Below are 27591 nucleotides of genomic sequence, written 5' to 3' on the forward strand. Positions count from 1 at the left end.
TCAGACCATACAAAGGACCCTACAAGGTGCTGCGCCATAATGGGACCACCTGCATTCTTGACTTCAAGTGCCTGTGGAAACTGCGGGTGGTAAGCAGTCATTCAGTGGAGCTGGGTTCTGAGGGGTTGTGCCAGTGCAGACCACAAAGCCGATATGAACTGCACACCCCTGTCTGAAGTGATGTGGGCTGGGAGTCCGAATCATGCCACCCAGGTGATAATCAGGGCTCTGGCATTTGTCTCCGTGGCCATGTCAGCCATTGGGATAGCTACCGGCCACCTCGTGAACCTGTCCACCATGGTGAACAAATATCTCTCTCCTCTCGAAACCAGCAGTGTGCCGACGATGTCCACATGGACATGTTCAAACCTCCTATGTGTCGGCTGGAAGAGGTGCAGAGAGGCCCTTCATGTGCATCTGGACTTTGGAGGTTTGACAGTGTGTGCATGTCCTGGCCCAGTGCCCGACCTGCTTGCATAGGCCGTGCCACACACAAACCTGTCTGCATTCAGCCGGATGGAAGGGTGGGCTAAACCGTGCAAGGCAACGAAAACGCAGCGCCTCCAGGCAGGCGGGACAGTGGGCCGAGGTTGCCCAGTGGACACATCGCAATGGAGCTCATTACCTTTAGGCCAAAGGGTACGTCTTCAAGGCCGAGTCCTGAGACGGCGGTTCGGTATGCCGGCATCTCACTGTCCCGGTGACCTCTTTGACCTTGCTGGACATCAAGTCGAAAAGGGGCTGCATGATGTGGGCTGCTGAGGACAGGAAACAGTGGTAAAAGTTAAACATCCTAACAAATTCCTGCAGGACTTTAACAGTGCTGGGTCTGGTGAATTGGTGAATGGCTTCAACTTTTGCCAGCAGAGGCACAGCTCCTTGGCGGTCGATCCAGTGTCCCAAGAAATCAATGGTGGGTAGGTCAAACTGGCACTTGGCAAGGTTGATAGCCAGGGTATAGTCGCCTAGGCGGCGGCACAGCAGGTGTAAATATGCTAAATGTTCCTGGTGGGAGCGGCTGGCGATAAGTATGTCATCCAGGTAGATGAACAGAAAGTCTAGATCTTGCCCTGCTGCATCCATCAGGCGCTGGAATGTCTGCATTGTCTTTTGAGACTGAGAGGCATCATGAGGAATTTGAACAGGCCAAAGGGGGTAATGAGGGCCATCTTCTGGAGAAATGGGATCTGATGATACCCTTGGACCAGATCAAACTTCAAAAAGATACACAGGTTGGCCGTAAAGTCCTGGAAGTACCGGATAGTGATCGGACGTGGTGGCGTCATTTACCCTTCTATAGTTGCCGCACGGTATCCAGCCTCCCGCAGACTTGGGCACCATATGGTGTGGTGAGGCTCACAGGCTGTTGGAGCGCCGCACAATCCCTATCTCCTCCATCTTCTTGAATTCCTCTTTCGTGAGGCGGAGCTCATTGGGCGGTAGCCTGTGGGCCCGAGCATGAAGGGGAGGTCACTGTGTGGGGATGTGGTGCATCATGCCGTGCTTGGGGTCTGTTTAGGAAAACTGTGGTGTGATGATAGATGGGAACTCAGATAACACTCTGGTGAACTCGTTGTCGGAATAAGTGACAGAGTCCAGGTGTGGAGCTGGTAACCTGGCCTCACCGAGGGAAAAAGTCTGGAACATCTTCGCATCGACCAATTGTCATCCCTTCAAATCCACAAGCAAGCAGTGTGTGCGAGGAAGTCCGCACCCAGCAATGGCTGTGATACTGCAGCCAGCGTAAATGTCCACGTAAAGTGGCTGGAACTGATCTGCAAAGGGACGGTTCTTGTTCCATAGGTGTGGATGGTGCTGCTGTGGCTGCTGTAAGTTCCGGTCCTGTTCTTCTAGTTCGGGTATCATGGCTCAAAGGGGGGCAGGACACTGATTTTCGTCCCCGTGTCCACCAGGAACCTATGCCTATAGTGCTTGTCCCAAACGTAGAGGAGGCTTTCATGGTGACCAGTCACCGTAGCCATCAGCGACAGCTGGCCCTGGTGTTTCCCTGTGAATGAGCATGGCAGTCAGCAATGGCGGGCCCCGGAACCCCACCTTTGAAGCTAAAAACACCAAGACTCAGAAGTGGTGCCGTCCCCTGGTGTGGGTGTTACGTGCTCCGCTGCTGGAGTGTGGGAGGGCTGGGCTCTTGGCCATGCTGCAGCACTAATTTCGATGGCGGTCCCGCCATTTTGTTTGGTGCGCCAAAGCAAGTCCGCGTGGGCAGCCACCCTGCGCGGGTCCTTGATGTCTTCATCTGCTAGCAGGAGGCGGACGTCTTCTGACATTTGCTCCAAGAAAATCTGTTCAAAAAGCAGGCAAGGCTTATGGCCATCTGCCAGTGCTAGCATGTCGCTCGTCAGGGCTGATGGTGCGTGGTCGCCCAGGCCATCCATACGCAGTAACCGTGAGGCCCATTCACGGCGGGAGAGGCCAAATGTGCGGATTAACAGAGCCTTGAGTGCCTCGTACCTGTCTGTTGCTGGGGGTTGTTGCAGAAAGTCGATAACACGGCCCCCTGTCTCCTGGTCAAGGGCGTCCTCCACGTAGTAATACCTGCTGGCATCTGAGACAATTTGCCTAACCTGGATCTGGGCCTCTGCTTGCTTGAACCAGACCAGGGGTTGAGTGGTCCAGAAGGTTTGCAGTTTAAGGGAAACTGCATTCTGCAGAGCCGAGTCGTTCATGCTGGGTCCAAATGCCGTTGCACCGGCGAGGTCACAAATGCAGTCGCGCTGATACGCAACGATTGAAAACAACACTAAGTAGAGCAGGGCCTGGTTGAACTGTTTACTGTTTCAATCAGCGCGCTGAAGTACCCACTCCCGGCATCCCCCCTCTCTGCGGGGTGGAAGTGACGTTGTCTTCTGGGCTGAGGTCTGCCCTGCACTCAGAGCTTTTTCGGATGCCACTGGCTGCGGACTCGCCTGCAACTGTTGGAGTCGGTTCGCTTGCCGAGTGGGCGAGCCACCACTGTATCAATTTTTTTTTCAGATATATGAAGATTGAAATAGAATGAAGAGTGGATATCGGACTGCTGGAAAACATCACTGAAGATCTAGTCATAGGGTCAAAGAAATGGCGAACAAACTTACAAAATACTTCGTGTCAGTGTTCACTGTTGCAGAAATTCGAAAGTGTCAGGGGATAGAAATGAGAGTTGTTGCTATTACTAAGGAGAGTTGGTTGTGAAGCTGAAAGGTGCATCAGTCACCTGGACCAGATGTACAACACCCCAGTGTTCTGAAAGAAGTACCTGTAGAGATTGTGGAGATAATAGTAATCATCCAGTGACTCGTGCTGATCTGCAGGGTTTGATGTTGGGATTGCTTCTTTACAAGTTATATGTCAGTGATTTGGATGTTGGAATTTATGGTTTTAGAACCATAGAACATTACAGAACAGAAACAGTCCTTTTGGCCCTTTGTGCTGAACCATTTTTCTGCCTAGTCCCACTGACCTGCATCTGGCCCATATCCCTCCATACACCTCTTATCCATGTACCAGTCCAAGATTTTCTTAAATGTTAGAAGTGAGCCCGCATGTACCACTTCATCTGTCAGCTCATTCCACGCTCCCAGCACTCTCTGCATGAAGGAGACCCCCCCATGTTCCCCTTAAACTTTTCCTCCTTCACTCTGTTTTTGTTTTCTTCCCTAGCCTCAGTGGAAAAAGCCTGCTTGCATTCACTCTATCTATTCCCATCATAATTTTATATACCTCTATCAAGTGTCCCCTCATTCTTCTATGCTCCAGAGAATAAAGACCTAACCTATTCAACCTTTCTCTGTAACTCAGTTTCTCGAGTCCCAGCAACATCCTTGTAAATCTTCTCTGCACTCTTTCAACCTTATTAATATCCTTCCTGTAATTCGGTGACAAAACTGCATACAACACTCCAAATTCAGCCTCACCAATGCCTTATACAACCTCATCATAACATTCCAACTCTTATACTCAATACATTGATTTATAAAGGCCAATGTATCAAAAGCTCTCTTTACTATCCTATCTACCTGTGTTGCCATTTTTAGGGAATTTTGCATCTGTATTCCTAGATCCCACTGTTCTAATGCACTCCTCAGTGCCCTACCATTTACCTTGTATTTTCTACCTTTGTTTTTCCTTCCAAAGTGCAATACCTCACACTTGTCTGTATTAAACTACATCTGCCATTTTTCAGCCCATTTTTCCAGCTAGTCTAGATCCCTCTGCAGGATCTGAAAACCTTCCTCACTGTCCACTACTACTCCAGTCTTTGTATCATCAGCTGATCCAATTTACCACATTATTATCCAGATCATTGTTATAGTTGACAAATAACAATGTACCCAGCACTGATCCCTGTGTCACACCTCTAGTCACAGGCCTCCACTCAGAGAAGCAATCCTCTACTACTGCTCTCTGACTTCTCCCTTTGAGCTACTGTCTAATCCAATTTATTACCTCTCCATGTATACCTAGCGACTGAATCTTCCTAACTAACCTCCCATGCGGGACCTTGAAAAAGGCCTTACTGAAGTCCATGCAGACAACATCCAATGCCTTCCCTTCCTCCACTTTCCTTGTAACCTCCTTGAAAAACTCTTATACATTTTTTAAACATGACCTACCACACACAAAGCCATGTTACTCTCCCTAATAAGTCCCTGTCTATCTAAATAGTTGAAGATCCTATCTCTTAGTACTCCTTCCAATAATTTAGTTGCTACTGACGTCAAATTTACCGGCCCATAATTTCCCGGATTACTTTTAGAGCCTTTTTTAGACAACGGAAAAACATGAGCTATCCTCCAATCCTCCGGCACCTCACCCGTAGATACCAACATTTTAAATATATCTACTAGGGCCCCTGCAATTTCAACCACTAGTCTCCATCAAGGTCCGAGGGAATACTCTGTCTGTTCCTGGGGATTTATCTACTCTGATTTGCCTCAAGATAGCAAGCACCCCCTCCTCTTCATTCTGTATAGGTTCCATGACCTCTCTACTTGTTTGCCTTATTTCCATTGACTCCATGCCAGTTTCTTTAGTAAATACAGATGCAAAAAAAAAACATTTAAGATCTCCCTCATCTCTTTTGGTTCCTTGCATAGCTGACCACTCTGATCTTCAAGAGGACCAATGTTATCCCTTAATATCCTTTTGTTCTTAATATACTTGTAGAAGCTCTTTGGATTATCCTTCACCTTGACTGCCAACCTACCTCATGTCTTCATTTAGCCTTCCTGATTACTTTTGTAAGTATTTTTTTTGTACTTTTTATACTCCTCAAGTACCTTATTGGCTCCCTATTTCCCATACATGTCATGCATCTCTCCCTTCTTCTTTATCAGAGTTCCAATATCCCTAGAGAACCAAGGCTCCTTATTCTTATTCACTTTGAGAGGACTGGAACATAAAAGTGAGGATGTAATGCCAAGTCCATATATGACATTGGTCAGACCACACTTGGGGTATTGAGAGCAGTTTTGGACCCCTTATCTAAGAACAGAACTGTTTGCATGAGAGAGGGCCCAGAAAAGATTCACAAAAATGATTCAGGAAAGAAAGTGTTAATGTATGAAGAGCATTTGATGGCTCTGGGCCTGTTCTCACTGGAGCTTAGAAGAATGAGAAGGGCCTCACTGAAACCTACTGAATTTTGAAAGACCTAGATAAAGTTAATGTGGGGTATATGTTTTCTGTAATGGGGTGTCTGTGGGCAGAGAGCACAGTATCACAACATCGGGATGTCGCTTACAGTGAAGATGAGGAAACATTTAATTAACCTAAGGTTATTGAATCAGAGGAACTCATTGCCACAGGCCACTGTGGAGGTCGTCATTGTGTTTATTTAAATCTGGGGTGATAGATTCTTGATTAGTCAGGGTTCAAAATGTTATGGGGATAAGGCAGGAAAAGGAATCAGCCACAATGGGATTGCACAATTGAGATGTGATGGGCTGAATGGCCTAATCCTCCTCTTATGTCTTCTGGCCTTCTGGTCTTAATTCTGATAAGTGTAAAGGTGTTGCACTTAGTAAAGTGAAATCAAGGCTAGACTTATGAAGTCTATGTTAGATCTCTGGGAAGTTTTGCAGGACAAAGGTACATGGTTTGCTGAGATGGAGGCACAAGTAGACAGTGTTTTTAGCATGCTGGCCTTAATCAGTTATGGAACTGAGGACAAAGATTAGGAGTAACTTCAGAGTTTATGTTGTAGATGTATGAGATGTAGGACCTGAAGAATTGGGTTCAATTTTAGTCACTCTGCGAGAGGAAAGATATTAAACTGGAAAATGGTGCAGAGAAGATTTACAAGGATGTGCCAGATTTTTGGGCAAGAATTAAGAGGGAGCTGCTGGATAGTTTGGGACTGTTTCCTTGTAGAAATGCATAAAATTGTGTGAAGCCTGATGACCTCAGTGTTTTACCCCGGAGTATGGGAATAAAGAGCTAGAGCATAGAGGTTTAAGATGAGAGGAGAAAGAGTTAATAGAAACTGATTTTACACAAAGGTTAATGCATACTACATGGATGAGGAAGAAGCTCTGAGAAGAAGTGGTTGATGCAGGTACAATAACGTGTAAAATACGTTTGGATAGCTACATGGATTAGAAAGGGTCAACCAAGGTAAGATTCACATCTCAACCCTAGTTCTCCTGAACAATTATTTTCCTTCCTGACTGATATCTCTCCAACATTATTAAACATTGTAGTGACCTACTTTCTAACTCACTTCCAGAAGAATTTGAACATAAATTACCTTCTCTAGTTCTGAATCAGTGATTCAGCCTCATTGAAAATGATGCCTCTTTGAGTCTATACCTACAGCTTATGGTCATTATATTGTTCATACTCTATATTTAGCTAATTGACGTGTGATTATGTGTTCTATCTAGTTTAGTGTATTCCAAATTATTCCAATGATAATACAGGTGTAGATGCTCAAGGCAATGATACAGTAATGATACTGACCTGAGTATTGCACAAGAACATGCCACACATGATGAAATATTTATTGATGTTCCATTTGCTCCATAGCACCTGTGGGTGCTGGATATAGGGGCAACGGCATAAGGATTAACATCAGGCCAAACAAGCTTAGGTTCCTACTTGGAGACCAACAAACTGATTATTCCTCTCACCAAACAAACCCATTCAGCAGATATTCCAACCTGTCAACTCCGCAACGTCGCCAAAGTTTGGTTCCCTGATTATTGTGCCTTCAGTGAAGCCACTGGTCTGAATTTATTATAATAGTAATCAGTATATAATAAACATGAGGGTTATAATTACCAGTGTAAGAATTATAATCAAAGGTTATAAGGTCTCATGTTAATTCCTGTTGTTACATACATATGGGTATCTTATACCTGTCACGTGACCATGATGTAAATGAAGCTGTGCTGGAGATGAGGCAATGGTCTTGTGATGGGAGAGTGATGTAATTTTCCCTCCAGTGAGAGGTCATGTGATATTTTTTTTAACAGGGTATAAAAGGAGAACCCCACCCTGTGACGTAGGCAGTCCGTGGTTGAATTCAGTATTGACTCCACGCTGCTGCATATTCCAATGTTATGATGCAGTTTCATTTTAAAGTGGAGTTTTACTTTCTGCCTTAAGTCAAAGGTTGTCGCTGGCAGTTTTGCTGCAAAACTGCCAGTTAAAGTGGTCGGAGATTTGTTGAAAGTTCAGGAAGCTGAAAGATCAAGGAAAGTTGATTTTGATGGCGAAACAGGTTCGAACTTGTTTGATCCTCATTCGGAAGGAATTCGTCAGCTGTGCCCATGTTAGTCCCTGCTGTAAGAGCAGAAAGGGCTGGGTGCAAATTTTTGCCAAAGAAGGGTCGGTGCCATTAAGCCGTTTCATTTTCTTCATCGTAAATCCTTTGATCAAAGCATACCTCAACTGGGATCAGCAGTAATACCATGAAAGAGAATTTATTCTCTCAATGAAAGCTTCCCCTTTAACTGATTGTAAATCATTTTGGACTTTTGCATTATTACTTCTGAGAACTGTTTTCACATTCTCGCTTTAAGAACTGTTCCAGCTGCCATATCGCAGTTGACTTCTGGTTAAGTTAGTTGTTTGTTTACTTTTTGAGTTTTTTTTAGCAGTGTTTAATAAATGTTTTATTTGTTATAAAAACCCTATCTGAATCATTGTTGCTGGACTGTAACATTTGGGGGCTCATGCGATCTGAATCTATTTTCGAGTTTAAATTCTTGTTTGATTTTGGATCGGTGTTTTGGAAAAGGGAATACTCGATTCTTTTGTTGGATTGGCTTGTGAGTAGTATTCAGCGACAATGAGTATTGAAGAATTCCTGGCTTTGCCGGATGCAGAGTTATTAGCAAGCATGAAAAAAATGATGTATTGGAGATAGCTAGGACTTTGGAACTTAAAGGTATTTCGAAGGATACAACAAAGCCTGTAATTCAGAGAAAAATTGTGGAATACTATATAGATTCGGTGTGTGCTTGATGTATCAGTTTTAGATCGGTTTCCTGTGAGTAAAACAGCAATTCAGTTACGGTTGGAATGATTAGCATTGGAAAAGTTAAAAATAGAAGCTGAATTAAAACAGAAGGAATTGCAAGCTAAATTGAAATTAAGTCGATCAGAAGCTGAAAATAAAAAGAAACAGTTGGAAGCTAACTTGGAATTATGTAGGTTAGAAGCTGAGGATAAACAGAGGGAATTTGAACTTAAGATGGAGGAAATAAAATCTGAGGGTCAGTCTTCTGGTTCTAGAAAAACATTTGTTGTTAGTCAGGAAATTAAATTGGTCCCTCCATTTAGTGAAGCAGAAGTACAAAAATATTTTCAACATTTTGAAACGATTGCTCTGATTTCAGAATGGCCGAAAGAGAAATGGTCAGTGTTCTTACAGAATGTAATTAAAGGCAAAACACAACAGGTTATATAGCTTTAACTGCTGAGCAAGTGCTTGATTATGATAAAGTGAAACTGCACATATTGAAGGCGTATGAGTTAGTCCCAGAAGCATATAGAGAAAGATTCAGGAATTTGAAGGAATCTGTGGAGAAAACTTATGTGGAATTTGCCTATGATAAAGCTGTGTGTTTTGAGAGATGTGTTTCCTCTAAAAATGAAAATGGGGACTATAATAAATTGAAAGAGCTGTTTTAATGGAGGAATTTAAAAGAAGCATTCCTGTTGAAGTAAGGACATACTTAAATGAAAGAGACACTGATACATTGCAGGACTCTGCTAAATTAGCTGATGAGTATGCTTTAATCCATAAGAATAAATTTCTACAGGGCAGAACTTTTAAAAGGAAAAATAACACAGTGAGTGAAGTTAATATCAGAAATTAAATCAGAAGTTAGTGAGAAAGGTAAAGAGGAAGGAAAACCTGTGAACGAAAGACAATTACGTCCCATTTGAAATTATTGAAAGAAACCTGGTCATGTAATAGCTAACTGTTTCCAATTGAAAAAGGAAGAGAAGGAAGCAGTCCCAGATGCTTGTGTGCAACATACTGAAACACCTGTAAATCTGCAGGGTTTGATAAACACAAATGAAGTTTTGTTAGAGTCTGACCAAGTTAAAAAGGGATCTGATCATTTTATAAGTGAAGGATTTGTAACCTTGGAAGAAGGATCTACTCCGTTGCCAATAAAAATTCTTAGGGATACTGGATCTTCTCAATCACTGATGTTAGACAGTGTGTTAATGTTTAATAAAGAGACTGATACTGGTGAGGTAAATTATATACAAGGTGTTGGGAGTGCCCTTATGCCTGTGTATCTGCATAAAGTGAATTTAAAATCAGGGTTAGTTACAGGACTTGTTAAAGTAGGATTACAGCCTAGCTTACCTGTGAAGGATATTTCTTTATTGTTAGGTAATGATTTGGCAGGGGGATAAGTTTTTCCTGAAGAGCATTTGACAGTAGAGTCAGAGGAACCACGGATGGATTCTAACACAGATTCTTCCTGTGTTGTAACTCGAACTATGGATAAAAAGATTGATGTGCAGAATGAGGTTGTTACTCATGACTGTTCAACTCAGTATTCGAGTTTTGAGGATGTGTCAGAAACTTTCTTACCTTCTTTGTTTGAACAAGATTCTTGAAGTAAGTCTGACGATGAAGATTTGTCTCTGTCTCGGAAGGAGATGATAGCAGAGCAGAGTAGAGACCCTGAGATTATAAAATTAAAAGAACAAACTCTTCCAGATGGTAAAATTGATAAGGTGCCAGTAGGATATTATTTTGGAAAAGGTGTACTGATGAGGAAGTGGAGATTGCCTACAATTCCTGCAGCTGATGAATGGAATGTTGTTTACCAGGTAGTTGTTCCTAAAGTTTATCGAAATGAGATTTTAACTTTAGCTCACAGTGTGCCCTTGGGTGGACATCAAGGGGTAAGGAAAACTGTGGATAAGATATTAATACATTTTTACTGGCATGGTTTAAGAAAAGATGTGGCGACGTTTTGCAGAATGTGTCATACTTGTCAAATTGTGGGTAAACCAAATCAAGTTACACAAGTGGCTCCATTGCAACCTATTCCAGCACTTGGTGAACCATTTTCTAAAATTATTAAAAGATTGTGTAGGTCCATTACCAAAAACAAAAACTGGTTATCAGTACTTGTTGACTATCATGAGTCCTGCGTCTAGGTTTCCAGAGGCAGCACCGCTTAGGAATATAACAGCTAAAACTGCAACAATGGCTCTTATATAATTCTTTACTTATTTTGGGTTCCCTCAGGAAATACAGTCTGATCAAGGCAGTAACTTTATGTCTGGATTGTTTCAACAGATAGTGTATAAATTGGGAGCTAAGCAAATCACTTCATCTGCATGCCATCCAGAATCACAGGGTGCCTTACAGAGGTTTCGTTCTACCCTCAAGACTATGATTAGAATGTGTTGTGTGGAAAATGAAAATGACTGGGATGAGAGTATACACTTACTTCTATTTGCAGTAAGGGAGTCAGTACAAGAATCATTAGGTTTCAGTCCATTTGAACTTGTATTTGGGCATAGAGTTAGAGAACCTTTAATTTTATTAAAAGAACAATGGATTAATCAAGAAGTACACACTAATTTGTTAGACTATGTTTTGAAAGTTAAGGACAGATTACATAAAGCTTGTAGCTTAGCTAGGGAAAATGTAGAATTGGCTCAGGAGAAAATGAAAACCTGGTACAACAAAGAAGCTAGGATGAGGACGTTTAAACTTGGAGATAAGGTGCTGGTTCTTTTCCCAGTGCAAATGAATCCTTTACAAGCAAAATTTCATGGTCCGTATGAAATTGTGTCTAAAATCAATTATGTGGATTTTGTGATAAAAACTCCAGATCGTAGAAGGCCGACACAACTTTGCCATATAAATATAATAAAACCATATTATGAAAAACAGTCTGCTACTGTGACTGTTGTGGTTAATGATAATGAGTCTGATTTCACTAAGAACATAATAGATGATTCATCTGAAACTCATTCTAAACCCAATGTTGTTTCTGTCAGGTTACCATACTCAACCATTCTGGAAAATATTAATGAGAAGTTAGCACATTTACAACCAGAGCAGAAGCAGCAGATGAAAGAATTAATTTTTTAATATAAGGATTTGTTTCCAGACGTTCCTAGAAGGACCACTGTAGCTTCACATTATGTAGATGTTGGAGATGCAAAACCCATTAAGCAACATCTATATAGGATGAACATGGAAAAATGTGAACTTGCTGAGAAAGAAATTAAATATATGCTAGAGAATAATATTATTTGACCTTCTAACTCGAATTGGAGTTCACCTTGTGTTATGGTGCCAAAATCAGCTGTATTAGGTTTTGTACAGACTATAGGAAGGTGAATGCTGTAATGAAAACAGATGCATATCCAATTCCCAGAGTAGATGATTGTGTAGATAAAGTTGGAAAAGCAAAGTTCCTTACAAAGATTGATTTATTGAAAGGGTATTGGTGTGTTCCATTAATGGATAGAGGTAGAGAGATTTCTGCGTTTGCAACTCCATCTTTGTTATATGGATATAATGTTCTTCCATTTGGGATGAAAAATGCCCCAGGTACTTTCCAGTTTATGAGTAACTCTGTGATTCAGGGATTAATCGATACAGATGCTTATATTGACGATTTGATGACAGGAAATGATACTTGGGAAGCACACATTACTGCGGTGGAGAAATTATTTGAAAGGCTTTCAAAAGCTAACTTAACTATTAACTTGGCTAAAAGTGAATTCAGACATGCCACGGTAACTTATCTTGATTATGTTGTGGGTCAATGTAAGATAGCTCCTGTTCAGGCAAAAGTTTGGGCAATTTTAGAGATACCCACTCCAACTGGGAAAAAACACTCAGAAGATTCCTGGGAATGGTAAGGTATTATCAAAATTTTTAAAAGAATTTTGCTAATGTTGCACTTCCATTAACTAACCTCTTGAAGAAAACTGACATGTTTGTTTGGACAATGCCTTGTCAAGAAGCATTTGAGAAATTGAAAACTATGATATGTCAACAACCTGTGCTCAAGCCACCTGACCTTCAAAAACATTTTTCATTAGCTATTGATGCTAGCAATGAGGCTGCAGGAGCAATATTAATGCAAATGGGTGAAAGTGATGAGGTTGATCATCCAGTAGCTTATTTTTCTAAGAAGTTTAATGAGCATCAAAGAAACTATTCGACAATAGAAAAGGAATTGTTATCTCTTGTTTCAGCCTTAGAACATTTTGATGTATATGTTGGTACAACTCATAAGCCACTTAACATCTACACTGACCATAATCCATTAGTGTTTCTGAGTAAGAAGGAAAACAAAAATAGAAGGTTATTAAATTGGAGTTTAATGTTACAAGAGTACAATATTGTAATAACTCATTTTAAAGGTAAAGATAATGTAATTGCTGATTGTCTATCTCGATGTTGAATGTTCAAAGCAATTTTTTTATGGAGTGATATTTTAACATTTGTAACACTCCTGTGTAATAACTTGTTAGTTGATGTATGATAATACTATGTATACTGTGTACATTGTAAATTTTGTATGTTTGTATTTCTTCTCCTGTAAATAGTTAATTGTTAAAATTTTGTTCTTGACAGATCAAAATTTTTTTGGAGGGAGGTGTTACATACCCATGTCATGGGTAACTGTCACGTGACCATGATGTAATTGAAGCTATACTGGAGATGAGGTCATGGTCTTGTGATGGGGGAGTGATGTCATTTTCCCACCAGTGAGAGGTCATGTGATAGTTTTTTTAACAGGGTATAAAAGGAGAACCCCACCCTGTGACGTGGGCAGTCCGTGGTTGAATTCGGTAGTGACTCCATGCTGCTGCATATTCCAATGTTATGACGTAGTTTCATTTAAAAGTGGAGTTTTACTTTCTACCTCAAGTCAAAGGTAATTGCCGGCAGTTTTGCTACAAAACAGTCAGTTGAAGTAGTCGGAGAGTGAAGATTCATCAAAGTTCAGGAAGCTGAAAGAGCAAGGAAAGTTGATTTTGACGGTGAAACAGGTTCGACCTTGTTTGATCCTCATTCAGAAGGAATTCGTCAGCTGTGCCCATGTTAGTCCCTGCTGTAAGAGCAGAAAGGGCTGGGTGCAAAGTTTTGCCAAAGAAAGGTCAGTGCCTTGAAGCTGTTTCATTTTCTTCATCGTAAATCCTTTGATCAAAGCATACCTCAACTGGGATCAGTAATAACACCACAAAAGAGAATTTATTGTCTCAATGAAAGCTTCTCCTTTAACTAACTGTAAGTCATTTTGGACTTTCACATTACTACTTCTGAGAACTGTTTTTGCATTATCGCTTTAAGAACTGTCTTCGCATTCTCAGTTTAAGAACTGCTTAAGCTACTGTATCGTAGCTGACTTCCGGTTAAGTTAGTCGTTTGTTTACTTTTTGGGTTTTTTTTTTAAGCAGTGTTTAACAAATGTTTTATTTGTTATAAAAACCTTGTCTGAATCATATATTCATTGTTGCTGGACTGTAACACTGTTAATAAATACAACAATTGTCACTCTCTGATCCACCCCAGAGTTCCTGCCCTTTTCTGGTTTAAAATCCAAAATCCAGTTACATGCACTTAAGAACTTCACAATTTGAACTGCAGTGATCACACCAGAGTTGCTTATACAGGTAAGGGCAAATATTGGCTCCCTTTTGCCACCTCAATTTTGAAAGTTAATGAGCTGATATTTTCTTCACACTTCAATTCCCAACCTACTTTGGCCACAATTATTTATTTGATATTCATTAATGTGAGACTATCTTCATAAATGTCACTGATTCCTATTGCGATGATGATTCTGGTCAAGATGATGCCTATGCACAACACTCCCTTGCTGAACATCTTCTGGATAGAAAATGGACCAATTTATTTCATTTCTTTTATGCTGATTTCATTCTGAATGTGTTTCTGGAACTGTTAGAATCTATGATTTACAGTTTGGAGATTGATGGAGTGATCCAGTGCTTGGTTGTCTCTGAGAAGATTCTGGAAAGTAGAAAGCACAACCCTCAAGGTGAATAAACTGCGATCCATTGTTCAACACCACTTCACTGATTAAAGCTTCCACAGTTCACCAATTAAAGCCCTTTGCGACTGTTGTTTGATGATTTTGGAGGATGTTGCTGAGGTTTCGGCAATTATGGATACGCACTAAGGCTTATAAAATCTTCAGCCTTATGGTTTTTATATTTTGTGTTTTTGGTTCAGGGTGAGGGGGTTTTGGGGGTTGATGTTTTTGCTTTTTTGTGGGGGAGAGAGGCTTGGGTTGATGTTCTCATTGTGTTTTTGCTTGTTTTTATGTGAGGGAGAGGGATTTGGGGGCTGCTATTTTGTTGCATTCCATGCGGGTGGACAGTGATTTGTGGAGCTGATGATTTTTGCTGTCTTTTTTTTCTGTGTGGGGCAGGGGGGATGGGTTTGCTGTTTCTGTCTGAACTAACTTCCATGTTTTTTTTGTTTCCTAGCTATCTAGAGAAAAAAGAGTCTCACAGATGCATACTGCATACGTACTTTGATAATAACTGAAACTTTGAATCAATAATCTCTATTCTTACCTACAAAGATATGGCCATCATATTCGTCTCCTCCCCAGAATGTTCTAAATGCAATAGAGAGCAACTTTCTGCTTCACACCAGACCTTTATTGAAGTTTCACAGATTTACCAGCATGTACAAACTGCTAGAATTTCAATCCAGACGTCCATATGGTGGGATGAGGTTCCAATATCTAAGTTCATCCACACATATATATCGTGACATTATTGCAGTTACATTGATTTAGTTAATCAGAAAGATTACGGATTTGTTAATAAAGTTGTATTGTGGTTAAATGTAGCATCGATGTTACTTAACAAATTTATTAGCTAAAACTATTCACTCAACTTATATAAAGCAATATCCTGCTGGAGGAACTCTGTGGATCAAGCAGCATCTGTGGTCGGAAAGGAATTGTCGACATTTTCGGTCGAGACTCTATCAGTTCTAATACATGATCTTGACCCAGCATCAATAATTCCTTCTCCCCCACCCCCACCAACAAATGCTGATCAACCCACTGAAGATTCCTCTATCTTCCTGCTTGTTGTTCCAGATTCCAGCACCTGCAGTCTCGCATATCTCCGCTGAAAGTACATCTGTTCTCGCATTTCAGCTTCCAATTGTTCATTGCTGGTGGTTGGATTTATTGCCTGGATAATTAGTGTGATCCAGTAATAACACTGACTGTGAATTGATGGTGGGAATGTAGCAGCCAGAGGGAGATGACAAGTTCCCTATCAGGCCCTGAGAGGAAACTGTTGGTGAGAGAGGGATCCACAGAACACAGAGCAGAGTGGAGGAAGACCACACTATCAGTACAGGGTCATTATTGAATAGAGCTGACCATTGACCCAGAACACTGAACCAGCAGATAAGTAGGATGTGGAAACTGACATTCTGTGCCGGGGAGAGTTTGATGAATTGTCCAAGGATAAACAGACCCCCTTATAATTAAAGGACTGATAGTTCAGGTAATTCTGTTACAGTGTGGACAGGTATATGTATTGAAAAAACATGGATAGGAACTGAACATATAGCTTTACAATTAGCTACCAATAACTAGACAGAGTCTGGAAACTTTATGTGAAAATGCATAAGATGTACTTGAGGAGAAATTTGGTAGTGTTAACTCTGGAGTCCTACAACTGTTGAAGAAATGTCCACAATCCTGTCTCAGAGAAGAACTCACTGCATTGAAATCTGGACATGTTCACCTGGAGCAGGTAATGTATGAACACAAGTAGAGGTTGTGAGACTAAAAAGTAACCAGAATTGTGTGAAACTAAATTGCTAAAGCTTTAATGTGTTTGAACTAATCATGATTAATCAAGAAAAGTTTATCAGGCAAAATTTTTGTGTGTTGTGTTTCTCATGTACTGTATTGAATACAAAATAGAGGATACAGTGGGTGGTAGGAGGAAGAGTTGGGGGAAGATGTCCATGGACTGTGGGAATTCAATGGGTTGGGGAGAGCGCTTTAGGCTGCAGGAGAGGATTCAGTGAATTTAGTGGGTGGGGAAATGCAGATGATTGGAAAGAGTGTCCACGGGTTATAGGAGTGGATTTGCTGAGTGGAGAAAGTCGGTGTTTAGGGAGGGTGTCTCTGGGCTGTGTGAGGGGAATTAGTGAGTGGGACATATCACACTAGGTCTCATTCACATCCCTGTGGTTCTGAGATTCACCAGCTAGAATCTGTGAATAAACTGGGGGAAAATTCCTGAACCCACTTCAAAAGTAGATATCTTTTGTGACTACTGTCTTGCTATGTTTTCTAAAAAATTTGCTATAACGCCCACTACAGTTTGCAGTGTATTAAAATGCACAATATTCATCCTTATGAATGACGTAAAACTCCATTTTGTTGCGTCTTCATATTTCTTCTCCAAGGACTCGTACCTCAGCTGAGCCCTTTCTGCATCCTCCATCCTGCCTTCACCTTGGTATTTCTCCATCTCACTCCTCATATGCTCCATGGCTTCCTTCAGCTCTTCCACCTTGCACGTTTTACCCTCCTCAAACATTTTCTTGATCTGCTCCATGATTTCCTTATTCCTGCATCTCTCAGTCTCCTTCCTCTTCTGCTCCATCTTCTCCATGTCCTCTTTCACCCTCTCAAGCTCCTGTTCCAAAGCTGACAAAAAGGGCAAAGGATGTATTGATTAGTCTGTGCAGAGGGTGGTGAGGGATCACTTCCCTAGGTGTCTGTGACAGGACATTGAGAGGGAACTTCACTCACTGTTCAATCTAAGAAACAGTGCTGGAGGAACTCAGCAGGTCAGGCAGCATCTATGGAAATGATAGTCAATGTTTCAGCTGTGTCCTGGTTTCAGGACTGAGAGGGAAGGAAGAAGATGTCAGATAAAAAGGTAAGGCGAGGTGAAAGATACAAGCTGAAAGGTGACAGGTGAATCCAGGTGGGTGGGAAAGGTCAAGGGCTGGAGAGGAAGCAATCTGATAGTGAACTATCTGAGAAAAGGGAGGAGGAGGGAACTCGGAGTAGTTACTGTATAGGCAGGTGAAAAGTAGTAATAGGTCAGAGTTTGGAATAGTGGAAGGAGTGGTGGGAAACTGGTTTACCAGTAGGAAAAATCAATATTCATGCCATCAGGTTGAAGGCTTTAACAATGGAATATAAGGTACTGTTCTACTACCCTGAGCATGGCATCTTCTTGGCACAAGAGGAGGCCAGCAACCGATGTGTCGGAATGGGAATGAGATTTGAAATTAAAATGGTTGGTCACTGGAAATTCCTGCTTGTGGAGGATGGTGCAGAGCTGCTTGAGAATGCAGTTGCCCAATTTACAAAGGGTATCACCAAAGAGACCACATCGGGAGCACCAGACACGATAGATGACTCCAGCAGATTTGCAGGTGCTGTGTTGTCTCACCTGCAGTGACTTTTTAGGGCCCTGAATGGAGATGATGGAGGCAGTGTATGGGCAGGTGTAGCATTTAGCCTGCTTGCAGGGTTAAGGGCCGGGAGGAAGATGTTTTTTTTTGCGGGGGGGCGAGGAAGATGAATGGATAAGAGAATCAAGGAGGGAAAATCTCTGCAGAATGCTGAGGGAGGGCCAGTAAAGATACATTTAATGTAGAATGCCTAAAGAGATGGCAGATGTTGGAGAGGATGATGTGTTATATGCAGAGACTTACTGGGTGGTCAGTAAGGACAAAGGAACTAGCACTGTTAAGGTTGCGGGAACATTGGACAAGTACGCATATTCCGGAAATGGAAGAGATGTGGGTGATGTCATCATCACTAATAGAGAGAGGGAAATCCCATTCTTTACTGAAGGGCATCACTGTTCAACCGGTTTTGTTTCCAAAAGGTCATTTTTAGGTATTTCTCAGATTAAAAGCAACATATTTAAACTCTTGTCTCTGTCCTCCTCAATCCCCTCCACTCTTTTGTCAGCCCCCAGAAATACTCCAGACAGAAGAGATAAACATGACCTTTCACCATGATCCTAAGGGATGGGAAACTGCCCCTCTCTCCCTCTACATCTCTCATAACAGTCAGAACAAATCTTGGAAATGAGCTGTCCTCCAGACTATCAAAGTGCTATTCGTTAAAGTGCCGGTACCACATATGTGATAGAATGAGCTCTCCCCACTACAGGAAGTGGTCCGATCACAGTACCAGGTGTATTGGAGAATGGTACAGCACACCCCATGAACTGTGCCATTTCCAACCTTGAAGTCAGTAGCCAGTAGCACCTTTTTCCAGGGTCTAGGATGAGAGGAATCATATTACAGGACACACAAAAGTCTACCTTCTCACTGTCAACGGACACTAACACCCGAAACTACCACTAGTACCTGACCCATCCAGGCAGTAGCCACTTATAGCTGACATGTGCATTCCTTTCTGGGCAGCAAATCTGCCAGACCCGCCATCTTGTTCCATTTCCTTACCCCAATATCAATGATGGAGAAATCCTCAGACATCTCAGGGGAATCTGAGCCTTTTGGTAGACATAGGGGAGGGACCCTTTCCACATCAGGCATCAGACTGAAGGATGTCCTCATTGTTCCTGGCTCTGGAAGTCCATCCAGAACCATGCCTTGAAGTAGAGATGAGCAACTCACCTCATCACAACCCTTTGCACAGTTTCTGAACCTTGGTAAACAAGTCCAAGGAAAATATTCCACATTAAGGAATGGGCAGTTCTTGGCCTACCCTGGAGTCTGAACATGAAACACAACCTTTATGGTCCACATCCTCCTTGTTACCCAGTTCACTGTCCCAGCAACAACACTGGGGGTCCCCAACCACAGGAACACCCTTACTCTGCCCACGAGAAGGATTGGTGTCCCACGGTTGTTTACTATTCCCATCACCCATGGCCACAATCGGGGTAAATGCTGGGGTCCCACTCCTGCAACATATAGCCTGTGTTCTAATCGATACTATCCAACTCCTTTCTCATCCCATTCTACTCTTCCTTGTTTCAGCATAATACACTGGGGTTTGGATCAAATTATTGCACCCTCCATTTATATGAGAAATTCAAATTCTGATCGCCCTTTCCAATATGATCTCCAACTAGAAGATCGATACCATCTTTCATTACCCAGGATGACAAAAAGATACATTTCCTTGTAGGTTCAGTAACACATTGTTTTAGAAAGCTATGAACTCCTCCTCAAGATTGCCTGGGCCAATCTGATTTGTCCACAAAATGTGAAAGTTCCCATCACACCTGCCGATCTATTTGATCATGCATCAGATACATTTGTTTATTGCCTCTCCCACTGTACTGCTACTATTTCATGCCACCACTGAGTCCTAATGGCTCCTTGTCTTCTACCATCTTTCCCATCTCACTCTTGGTCTCCCATGCCTCCCAGTATCTCCAGCCCCTTCACCGCACTGAGACCTTCACTTTTTATCCCACTATTCCTATACTATCTCTGACCTTCTGTCCACCCCTGTCCCCAACTCCAGCTCCTGCCATGTCTTCAATACCCTGTCTGATCTTCCTCTGTCTGTTGTGAAGAGTTCTGCCCTTAGCCGGGACCTTTCCTTATCCTCTATGTGCTGACACCGCAATGAGTTCAGAATTCAGAACTAGGTTTATTATCACCAACACATGATGTGAATTTGTTGTTGTGTGGCAGCAGTATCATATAAAGCAAAGACATATAGTCTACACATTTCAAAAATACATGAACAGTGCACAATAAATGATTAATGAATAGGTATTTATGCTCGATTTCCAATTACATCAAATGGCAAGCTTTTCTGTTGTCTCTGCACCTGTATCTCTTCGATAAGGATAACTGACAACCACTACTCCTGCCTCAAATCCACCTCCTCCGCTTGGGCAACCCAATATGACCCTCTGTTTATGTTTTTTTGGAAGACCCAATGCCATCTTCTTCTTAACAGGAACATGTCCAAGAACATCATCACACCCCCTCCCTGATCTCACTATGACTTTGGTCCTTCTGAGGAACTCTGACGTGAAGGACCCAGCAGGAGTGTTTCACATTTTTAGTTTTCAGACTCGAAGAGTTAATTTTAAATCTACAGCTACACCCTGATCTCAATATTTTGAGCATTTTGTTTATTTTCTCACCAGAGACACGCATTCGTTTGGCAGTCTGCTCGCTGCCCTTTTCCTGTACATGTTCTAGATTAGGTTTTTCCTCTTCCAGGAAGCGGAGAAGGACAGCCAATGCCTACAGAGAAGAGTAGATACAATCATTCACGTCCATCTCTCTCCCATCACACCAGTCCACAGAGAGCAGAAATAGGCTCTCAACATCAAACGTCTAGTGCTGGGGATTGATATACAATTAAGGAACTCCTATTAGCAACCTACAGGAAATTGTTAAAACCACAAATGGGACTATGTGCAATTTATATCATAGCTTTGAATGAAGGAAAAATGTATTTTTAAAATGACACAAAGAGTAGAGAATTGGTTGTGTGAATGGATAAGGATCAGCCAAATGGAGCACAATGTGGGATAATGCAAAATACCCATTATGTCAGAAAGGTAAATACAAGCATATTATCCAAATGGGTGAATTTGTGAAGACCTGAGATGTAGAAGGATCTGGGTATCTTCACAAAATGATTGTGTGCAAGTGGGAGAGATGGAGCGTAGCAAAAGTAGAAGGGAAAAACCAGTTATATCAGGTTTTGATGAGATTGCAATCTGGCATATGGTCTGTATAGGTCTTTTTTAACAATAACACACTGGAAGCAATTCAGAGATGGTTCCTGTACTGATACCTGGACGGACAGATTACTTTATTAGAGAAGGTAGGACAGGCTGAGACTAGACACTTATTTGAGAAAACCCAGAACTAGGAGTCATGGACTGGATAGTTAGTGTATGGGGTAAGCTTGTGAGTTGCAAAGATTTGTTAGATAAGCAAGTAGCTCCATCAACGGAGATATTAAACAAGCATTTTTCTCTCAATGCTTCACTGGGTTTTGCAACTCTCTCCATTGAGGCAGAGTGGAAGCAAAGAGTAAGGATCTTTAAGGAAGAGATTGGAAGGTTCTTAAAAATTAGATTTAAAAGCTAATTCCCACAGCCCATGGATACTTTGCCCCATTACTGACTCTCCAACCACTGAATCTCCTTACACATCCCACAAACATCTCAGCATCACCCCCTACCCATGGAATCCCCTCCCACAGCCCCACAGGCACATACCCCACCCACTGAAAAGCCTCCCATAGTCCACAACCTCTGTCCCCCGATCATTGAATCAATCTACCTAGTTAATCCCATTCCAGATGTTATGGAGAGTGGAAATCAAATGCACTTCTGTTGAGTGATAGGAAGGAGGCAGAGGGGGGAATTTTCTGAATTCATGTAGGCAGAGGAAGGAAGAGCTATGAAAATTGAAAAGTAAATGCCTTGCTGTAAAATATTGAACACACCTCCATCTCATTCTTAGTCCTTCCTTCGTACTCCTTGATGGCCTTATCAAAATCCTTCTTCAGCTCCTGAATACCACCAGGTTTCTGGTAATGTCCAGATGTCAGGTTTTTTTTAATTGATGACATTACTTTTTCCACATGTATCTCACATTCCTTTTCAAACTTTTCCTTGATCTTGACCATGAGAGGCTTGTAAGTAGAACTGATCTTCTCCTGGAAGTGAAGGAAAGATGCATAGTAAACTAGGAAACAAAGTATTATACACTGACCAGTGTATTGCAGACCCTCTCTCTCAGTGATATATCTGCATACCATCTATATCTCTGAGTTGCTGTCCTTCAGGAATAGATTTGTAGAGTTGCTCTCTCTCAGGGAGAAATCCATACACTGATAACTGTCTTTTAGTCTATCTCTCTCAGTGAGGGATCTGTACACTACATGTATCTGAGTCACTCTCTCTCAGGGGGAAATTTGTACACTGACCAGGAGTGGTCTGTATCCAAAACCAGTGTCTCTCTGCCTCTTTCATTCAGGGAGTGATGTACACTACCTAGTGCCTATCAGTCTCTCACTTTCAAGATGATATGTATGCACTGTGTCTCTCTGTCTATGTTGTTACGTGTTGGGTCCAGGAACTGGTGTTCAGAGATGAGACAGTTGTTAATCACTGAACATTAGGAGCTCACCTCCAGCTGTTGGATGTATTTGCCACTGTTGGTGTTCATAGATCTTTTGTGGAAGATATTGAATGCCTCTATGCTCCTCGCATTGTGATTCTTTCTGAGAGTGCTTATAGTAAGACAGCCGGATTCTGTGATTTTTTCCATTCCATCTTCATAGAATTTCAGGGCTTCAGCTACCGCTGCTTGGTTTTCCACCTCCACTAATTTGGCGACACTTCTCTCCACACACGGTATGACTCTATCCGCCATCATCCCCACGTATTGCTTGGCCAATTCAACAAATCCTATGTTGGATGTTTTTGGAGGTCAGTGCCTGGAGATCTGATCACAACCTCAATCCCCACTCTTCATACCCCAACGTACTCATCCCATTCTCATTCACTTCCAATGGGATCACAATCCCTCCAGTTCCCTCCCATCATTCATACTCCCAATGGCATCCCACCCCTTCCTCATTCAATCCTACAGTTCATATGCACAATGGAACCCTACACCTCCCCATTCAATTGTAGTGAACTCCATCTATTTTCATTCACTTCTACCCTCTGCACATATGCTGGTATCCCACAGCAGTCCACTCAATCCCAAAGGGTTTCCAACCCCCTCCCATTCACTGCCATTGTCCACACTTGCAATGGGATCTCAGCCCCGTCCCATTCACTTCCCTTGTACACATTTCCAATGGCATCCAAATCTCTTCCCATTCAATCCCACTGTCAACATTGCCATGTACTCTGATAGTAAATTCCCATTCCAAGTGAGTGTTTTAGGCCAAGACCCTTTACCAGGACTGCAAAGGAAGGGGAGAAATCCGGATGGGAGGAAGAAGTCCAATGTGGCAGGTGATAGGTGAAACCAGGAAAGTAGGAGATGGTGAAGTTAAGAGATGAGCAGTTGATTTGTGAAAGAGACAATGGGTTGGAGTGGGGGAAATCTGATAGGAGTTGGTAGAAGATCATGGAAGAAAGGGAAGGGAAGGAGAAACAGAGGGATGTATTAGGCAGGTAAGAAGTTTGAAAAATCAATGTTCATGCCATCAGTTTGGAGACTACCCAGACAGAATATAAGCTGGCCTCATTGTGGAAAAAAAAAGAATCCGTGGACTGACATGTTGGAACGGAATGGGAAATAGAATTGAAATGGATGGCCACAAGGACATCCCACATTTTGTGAAGGACAGAGTGAAGGTGCACAACATGATTGCATGAACATTGATTTCTCGACCTCTGGTAATTCTCCTACCTCCCCATTTCCTTCACCATTCCCTATTCTTGCTTCCCTCTCACACCTTCTCTTCTCACCTGCCCATCACCTCCATCTGGTGATCGAACCCCTTCCCCTTTCTTCCATGTTCTTCAGTCCTCTCCTATCAGATTCACCCTCCTCCAGCCCTTTATCTCTTTCACCAATCAACTTCCCAGCTCCTTACTTTACCACTTCCCCATCTCCCAGTTTCACCTATCACCTGCCACTTTGTACTCCTTCCACCTTCCCCCTCCTCCATCTTCTTATTCTAATATCTCCCCTCCCTTTTCCGGTCCTGATGAAGGGCCTTGGCACGGAACATCGACTGTTCACTCTTTTCCTTATTTGTTTCTAGCATCTGCAGATTTTCTCATGCTAGGTTAGTGTGTTATACTGAAGAGAGGAGGCGAGGTTTTGCACAATTACTCACTTCTGCCCGTGATCGGCTGACCCCCAAGAACTCTCTTGACATTCTTGTGGGTGTGAATGTAATTGATGAGGTTCTGCCGCTCCTTGACAAAATCCCCATCCAGATTCTTGTCTTGCAATTCCTGGAGCTTCTTGAGTTTCTTCGCGTGTGTGGGAATGGGAAATGCAAAGCAGCAACGTGAGGGAAAATTATCACGGATACACCTCCGGATTTCATTATATTTCTTGTGCTTCTTACTGATCTCACCTGTAAAAAAGAACCAGGAATCAGACAGGAATCACCCTTATTGAGTCTGTTCTCCCATTCCCAACATGGTGACTGTTACCGACAGGGCTTTGGGGAGGAATAGGGGAAGGACAGGAAACAGAGGGTGATGGTGAGGTGAGTGAGGGGGATCAAGTGCATCGTTGTTGGATCATGGGTGACTTGTCATGGAGGGGATTTATACAGGGTAGTTGAGGGTCATACTGATTGAGAGGGCTGTGTGTGTGGGAGAGTGTCACCAAGCAAATCAGATGAAACTTTGATGGGAAGGAGGTGTCAGCTGGGTGGGAATGGTGCATTTATATCATCAAACCAGAGCACGGTGTACACTGGCATCAGGATATTGCAGGGAATTGTGAGGTCATGTGAATGTGAACAGGGCAGAGGAATGCAGTCAAAGTGGGGAATGAGAGATGTGGGGGCTGGGACATCCTGGAGAATGTGTGCACAGATCATCAGGTAAGATGTTACCCCTTCCTTCACCACCTCCCACACACTGAATTCATCCCTGCTCCTTCTATTTTCTGGCCGCTTTCCAAGTTCACCCTGTCTCCTCAGAGACTGGCACTGCCACATACTCACCGCACTTCAGTTTCAGGATGTGCTCCAGGTTGTCATTTGGAGTTGCATCTTTGCCACCGACTTTCAAATCCAATGTCAAATCACGAATCACCCAGACAAATTCAGGAAAGCAACGGACAAAGTCCGAACTGTCAGAGACATCGGGCTGGGACCTCATCTGGATCCGCTTGGACAGTTCAGTCATAAAGCTGGAAGCTACATCAAGGATAAAGAAATGAAGTTTTGGCAGGAAAATAGTGAGGAATGTCAGGAGGAGAGGGACCATTCAGTATACAGACCTCCCACTCAGAAAGAGGAATGAAACACCAGTCAGTGTACAGATCTCCCTCTCAGTGAGAGTGTGATGAAGAGACACCAGCCATAGTGGAGATATCTCCCTGAGAGACAGGGTCTTGATGAGTAAAAGGCAAAGCTGCTGGTAGTTGAGAATCCTGGGTCAGCAGGAGATGCTCATGGAGTGAGCATTGTTGCAGATTCGCTCCATAACCTTTATTTTTTTTTTTACCTATGATCACCCTTATTTAACTTATTTTTACCTACACCAAAAGATTCTTGCTACTTTTTTGGACTTATCTTTAAGAGTTTATTGTGAATTTTGAAGAAATGAATACAGAAATGGCTCTTAGATCTAAAGGGCGAGAACCTGGGAAAGATTCTAACGGGAACAGGAAGAAGAAAAAGACCGATCCTAAGCGCACTGAATTGACTTATGAAATGTTATTGGAGGTTTTAAATGAAAAATTTGAAGAACTACGACAAATTTTCAAACAAGATATAAAGGCTTTTCAAGACTATATGGATAAGACGGATTCAGTAGTTAACCAGTAGCAAGTTCTAATTGCAACTTTGCAAGAAGACGCTCGGAAGCGAGACTTGATAATCAAAAAACTGGAGCAGAAATTACTTTCGACGATTAAACAGGTGGAAGCACTTAAAGCCAGGAGTGTCGACTTTGAGAATCGGTCCAGAAGACAGAACTTACGCATACTTGGTCTCCCGGAAGGTATTGAACAAGGGACCCCTCGAAGTACTTTTCTCAACTTTTAAAGGATGCGTTCCCTTCTATATTTCCAGACAGTTCTCCGTTACTTGATCACGCTCACAGAATTATGCATCGACCACCAAGTGCTTCAGCTAAACCACTGGTTCTAATTGTCCAATTTCATTATGTGCATGTTAAAGAGCAACTTATTCGTGTGGCTCGGCGTGTAGGGATGGTCAAATTTCAAGAATTCAATTTTCGATTAGTGGAGGATTTTAGTCCAGAAGTAATGAAAGCAGGGCTTCTTTTTAAACTTCTGATGTCCGAATGTTATGAGAAAAATCTAAAACCTGTGCTCTTATACCCTGCGAAGCTCAGAATATCGCCTCCCAATGCATCACCGCATGTTTTCTTTTCTACATCTGAAGCGAGAAGCTTTTTGAATGAGAACTTCCCTACTGCTACGGATTCTCATTGCTAATAAATGAGTGATTTTGATCGTTACAAGATGGTGTTTGTTTCCAAAACCAGATTTTGTTTCTGGCTATTGGTGTAGGTCTACTCTAAATTTTATACTCTAGTAAAAGTATTTTTTTGATGTACTAATCTTTTCATTTTGCTTCAATCACTGTACTTTAGCTTTGGTCATTTTTATTAATCCTTCGAAGGTGAATTTTTTTTTACTAAGATGGCGGTTTCTTCTCTAAAATATTTTTGCCATTTTTTCTCTCTCGTCTTCTTCCTAATTCTTATCACAGTTTAATTTTTTTTTGGTTTGTTTGGGTTTTAACCCAATTTATAAGTTAGTAGTGATTATATTTTTTTTTACTAGCAATTATATTAAGAAGTTTGGTTTTAGTATAGTGATTATTATTTCTTTAGAGTTTGGGTGGATCTTTTTTATCCTTTATATACGGAGTTGCCTTCTGCTGATATGGGAGTAGATTTAGTTTCATTTCTCTTTTTTTCCCAGCCTTTTCCTGGCTGGGATACTCTTTTCTCCTCTTGGGTGGGGGGTGGGGGGTATTCTTCTAAATCTTATGTTCTTTACACCAGTTCTTTTTTAGTTTCTTCATTTGGGCTGATTTTGAACTACTAAAATGTCCGCAATGTCGTCACTTCCAGGTCCACTCCTTATTTTCTTCCTCCTCCAGGGGCATGAGTTCATAATTTGGTTAACGCTTATTATACCAAAGGGTAGATTTCAGAAATATGGCTCAGACCATTAATTTTGTCTCTTGGAATACTAATGGCTTAAACCATCCGATTAAACTGAAAAAGATTTTCAAAGTATTCCAAAGACTCACTGCACATATTATTTTTTGTACAAGAAACTCATGTGAGGAAAGAGCATAATTATCGCTTTTTTAGGTTTTGGTGGGATCAACAGTACCATTCGAATTCGAATGCTAAAGTAAAGGGAGTTTCAATTTTTATTGACTCCTCTATTGCATTTGACCAACACGA

General features: G+C 42.0%; 1 protein-coding gene across 1 annotated transcript in view; it reads right to left on the reverse strand.

Moving 5' to 3' along the window:
* Nucleotides 1–13415: 13415 nt before the first annotated feature.
* LOC132382794 (guanylate-binding protein 1-like) overlaps nucleotides 13416–27591 on the reverse strand; it is an 80427-nt gene continuing 66251 nt past the window's right edge. The window contains exons 7-13 of the mRNA XM_059953255.1: nucleotides 25143–25337; nucleotides 24297–24542; nucleotides 22625–22905; nucleotides 21939–22151; nucleotides 20617–20719; nucleotides 16931–17165; nucleotides 13416–13461 (exon numbers count right to left, since the gene is read on the reverse strand). Of these exons, the coding sequence (XP_059809238.1) occupies nucleotides 13416–13461; nucleotides 16931–17165; nucleotides 20617–20719; nucleotides 21939–22151; nucleotides 22625–22905; nucleotides 24297–24542; nucleotides 25143–25337 (1319 nt within the window). The remainder of the gene's footprint in view (nucleotides 13462–16930; nucleotides 17166–20616; nucleotides 20720–21938; nucleotides 22152–22624; nucleotides 22906–24296; nucleotides 24543–25142; nucleotides 25338–27591) is intronic.

This window comes from Hypanus sabinus, chromosome 29, assembly GCF_030144855.1.
Source record: "Hypanus sabinus isolate sHypSab1 chromosome 29, sHypSab1.hap1, whole genome shotgun sequence".
Classification (NCBI taxonomy): domain Eukaryota; kingdom Metazoa; phylum Chordata; class Chondrichthyes; order Myliobatiformes; family Dasyatidae; genus Hypanus; species Hypanus sabinus.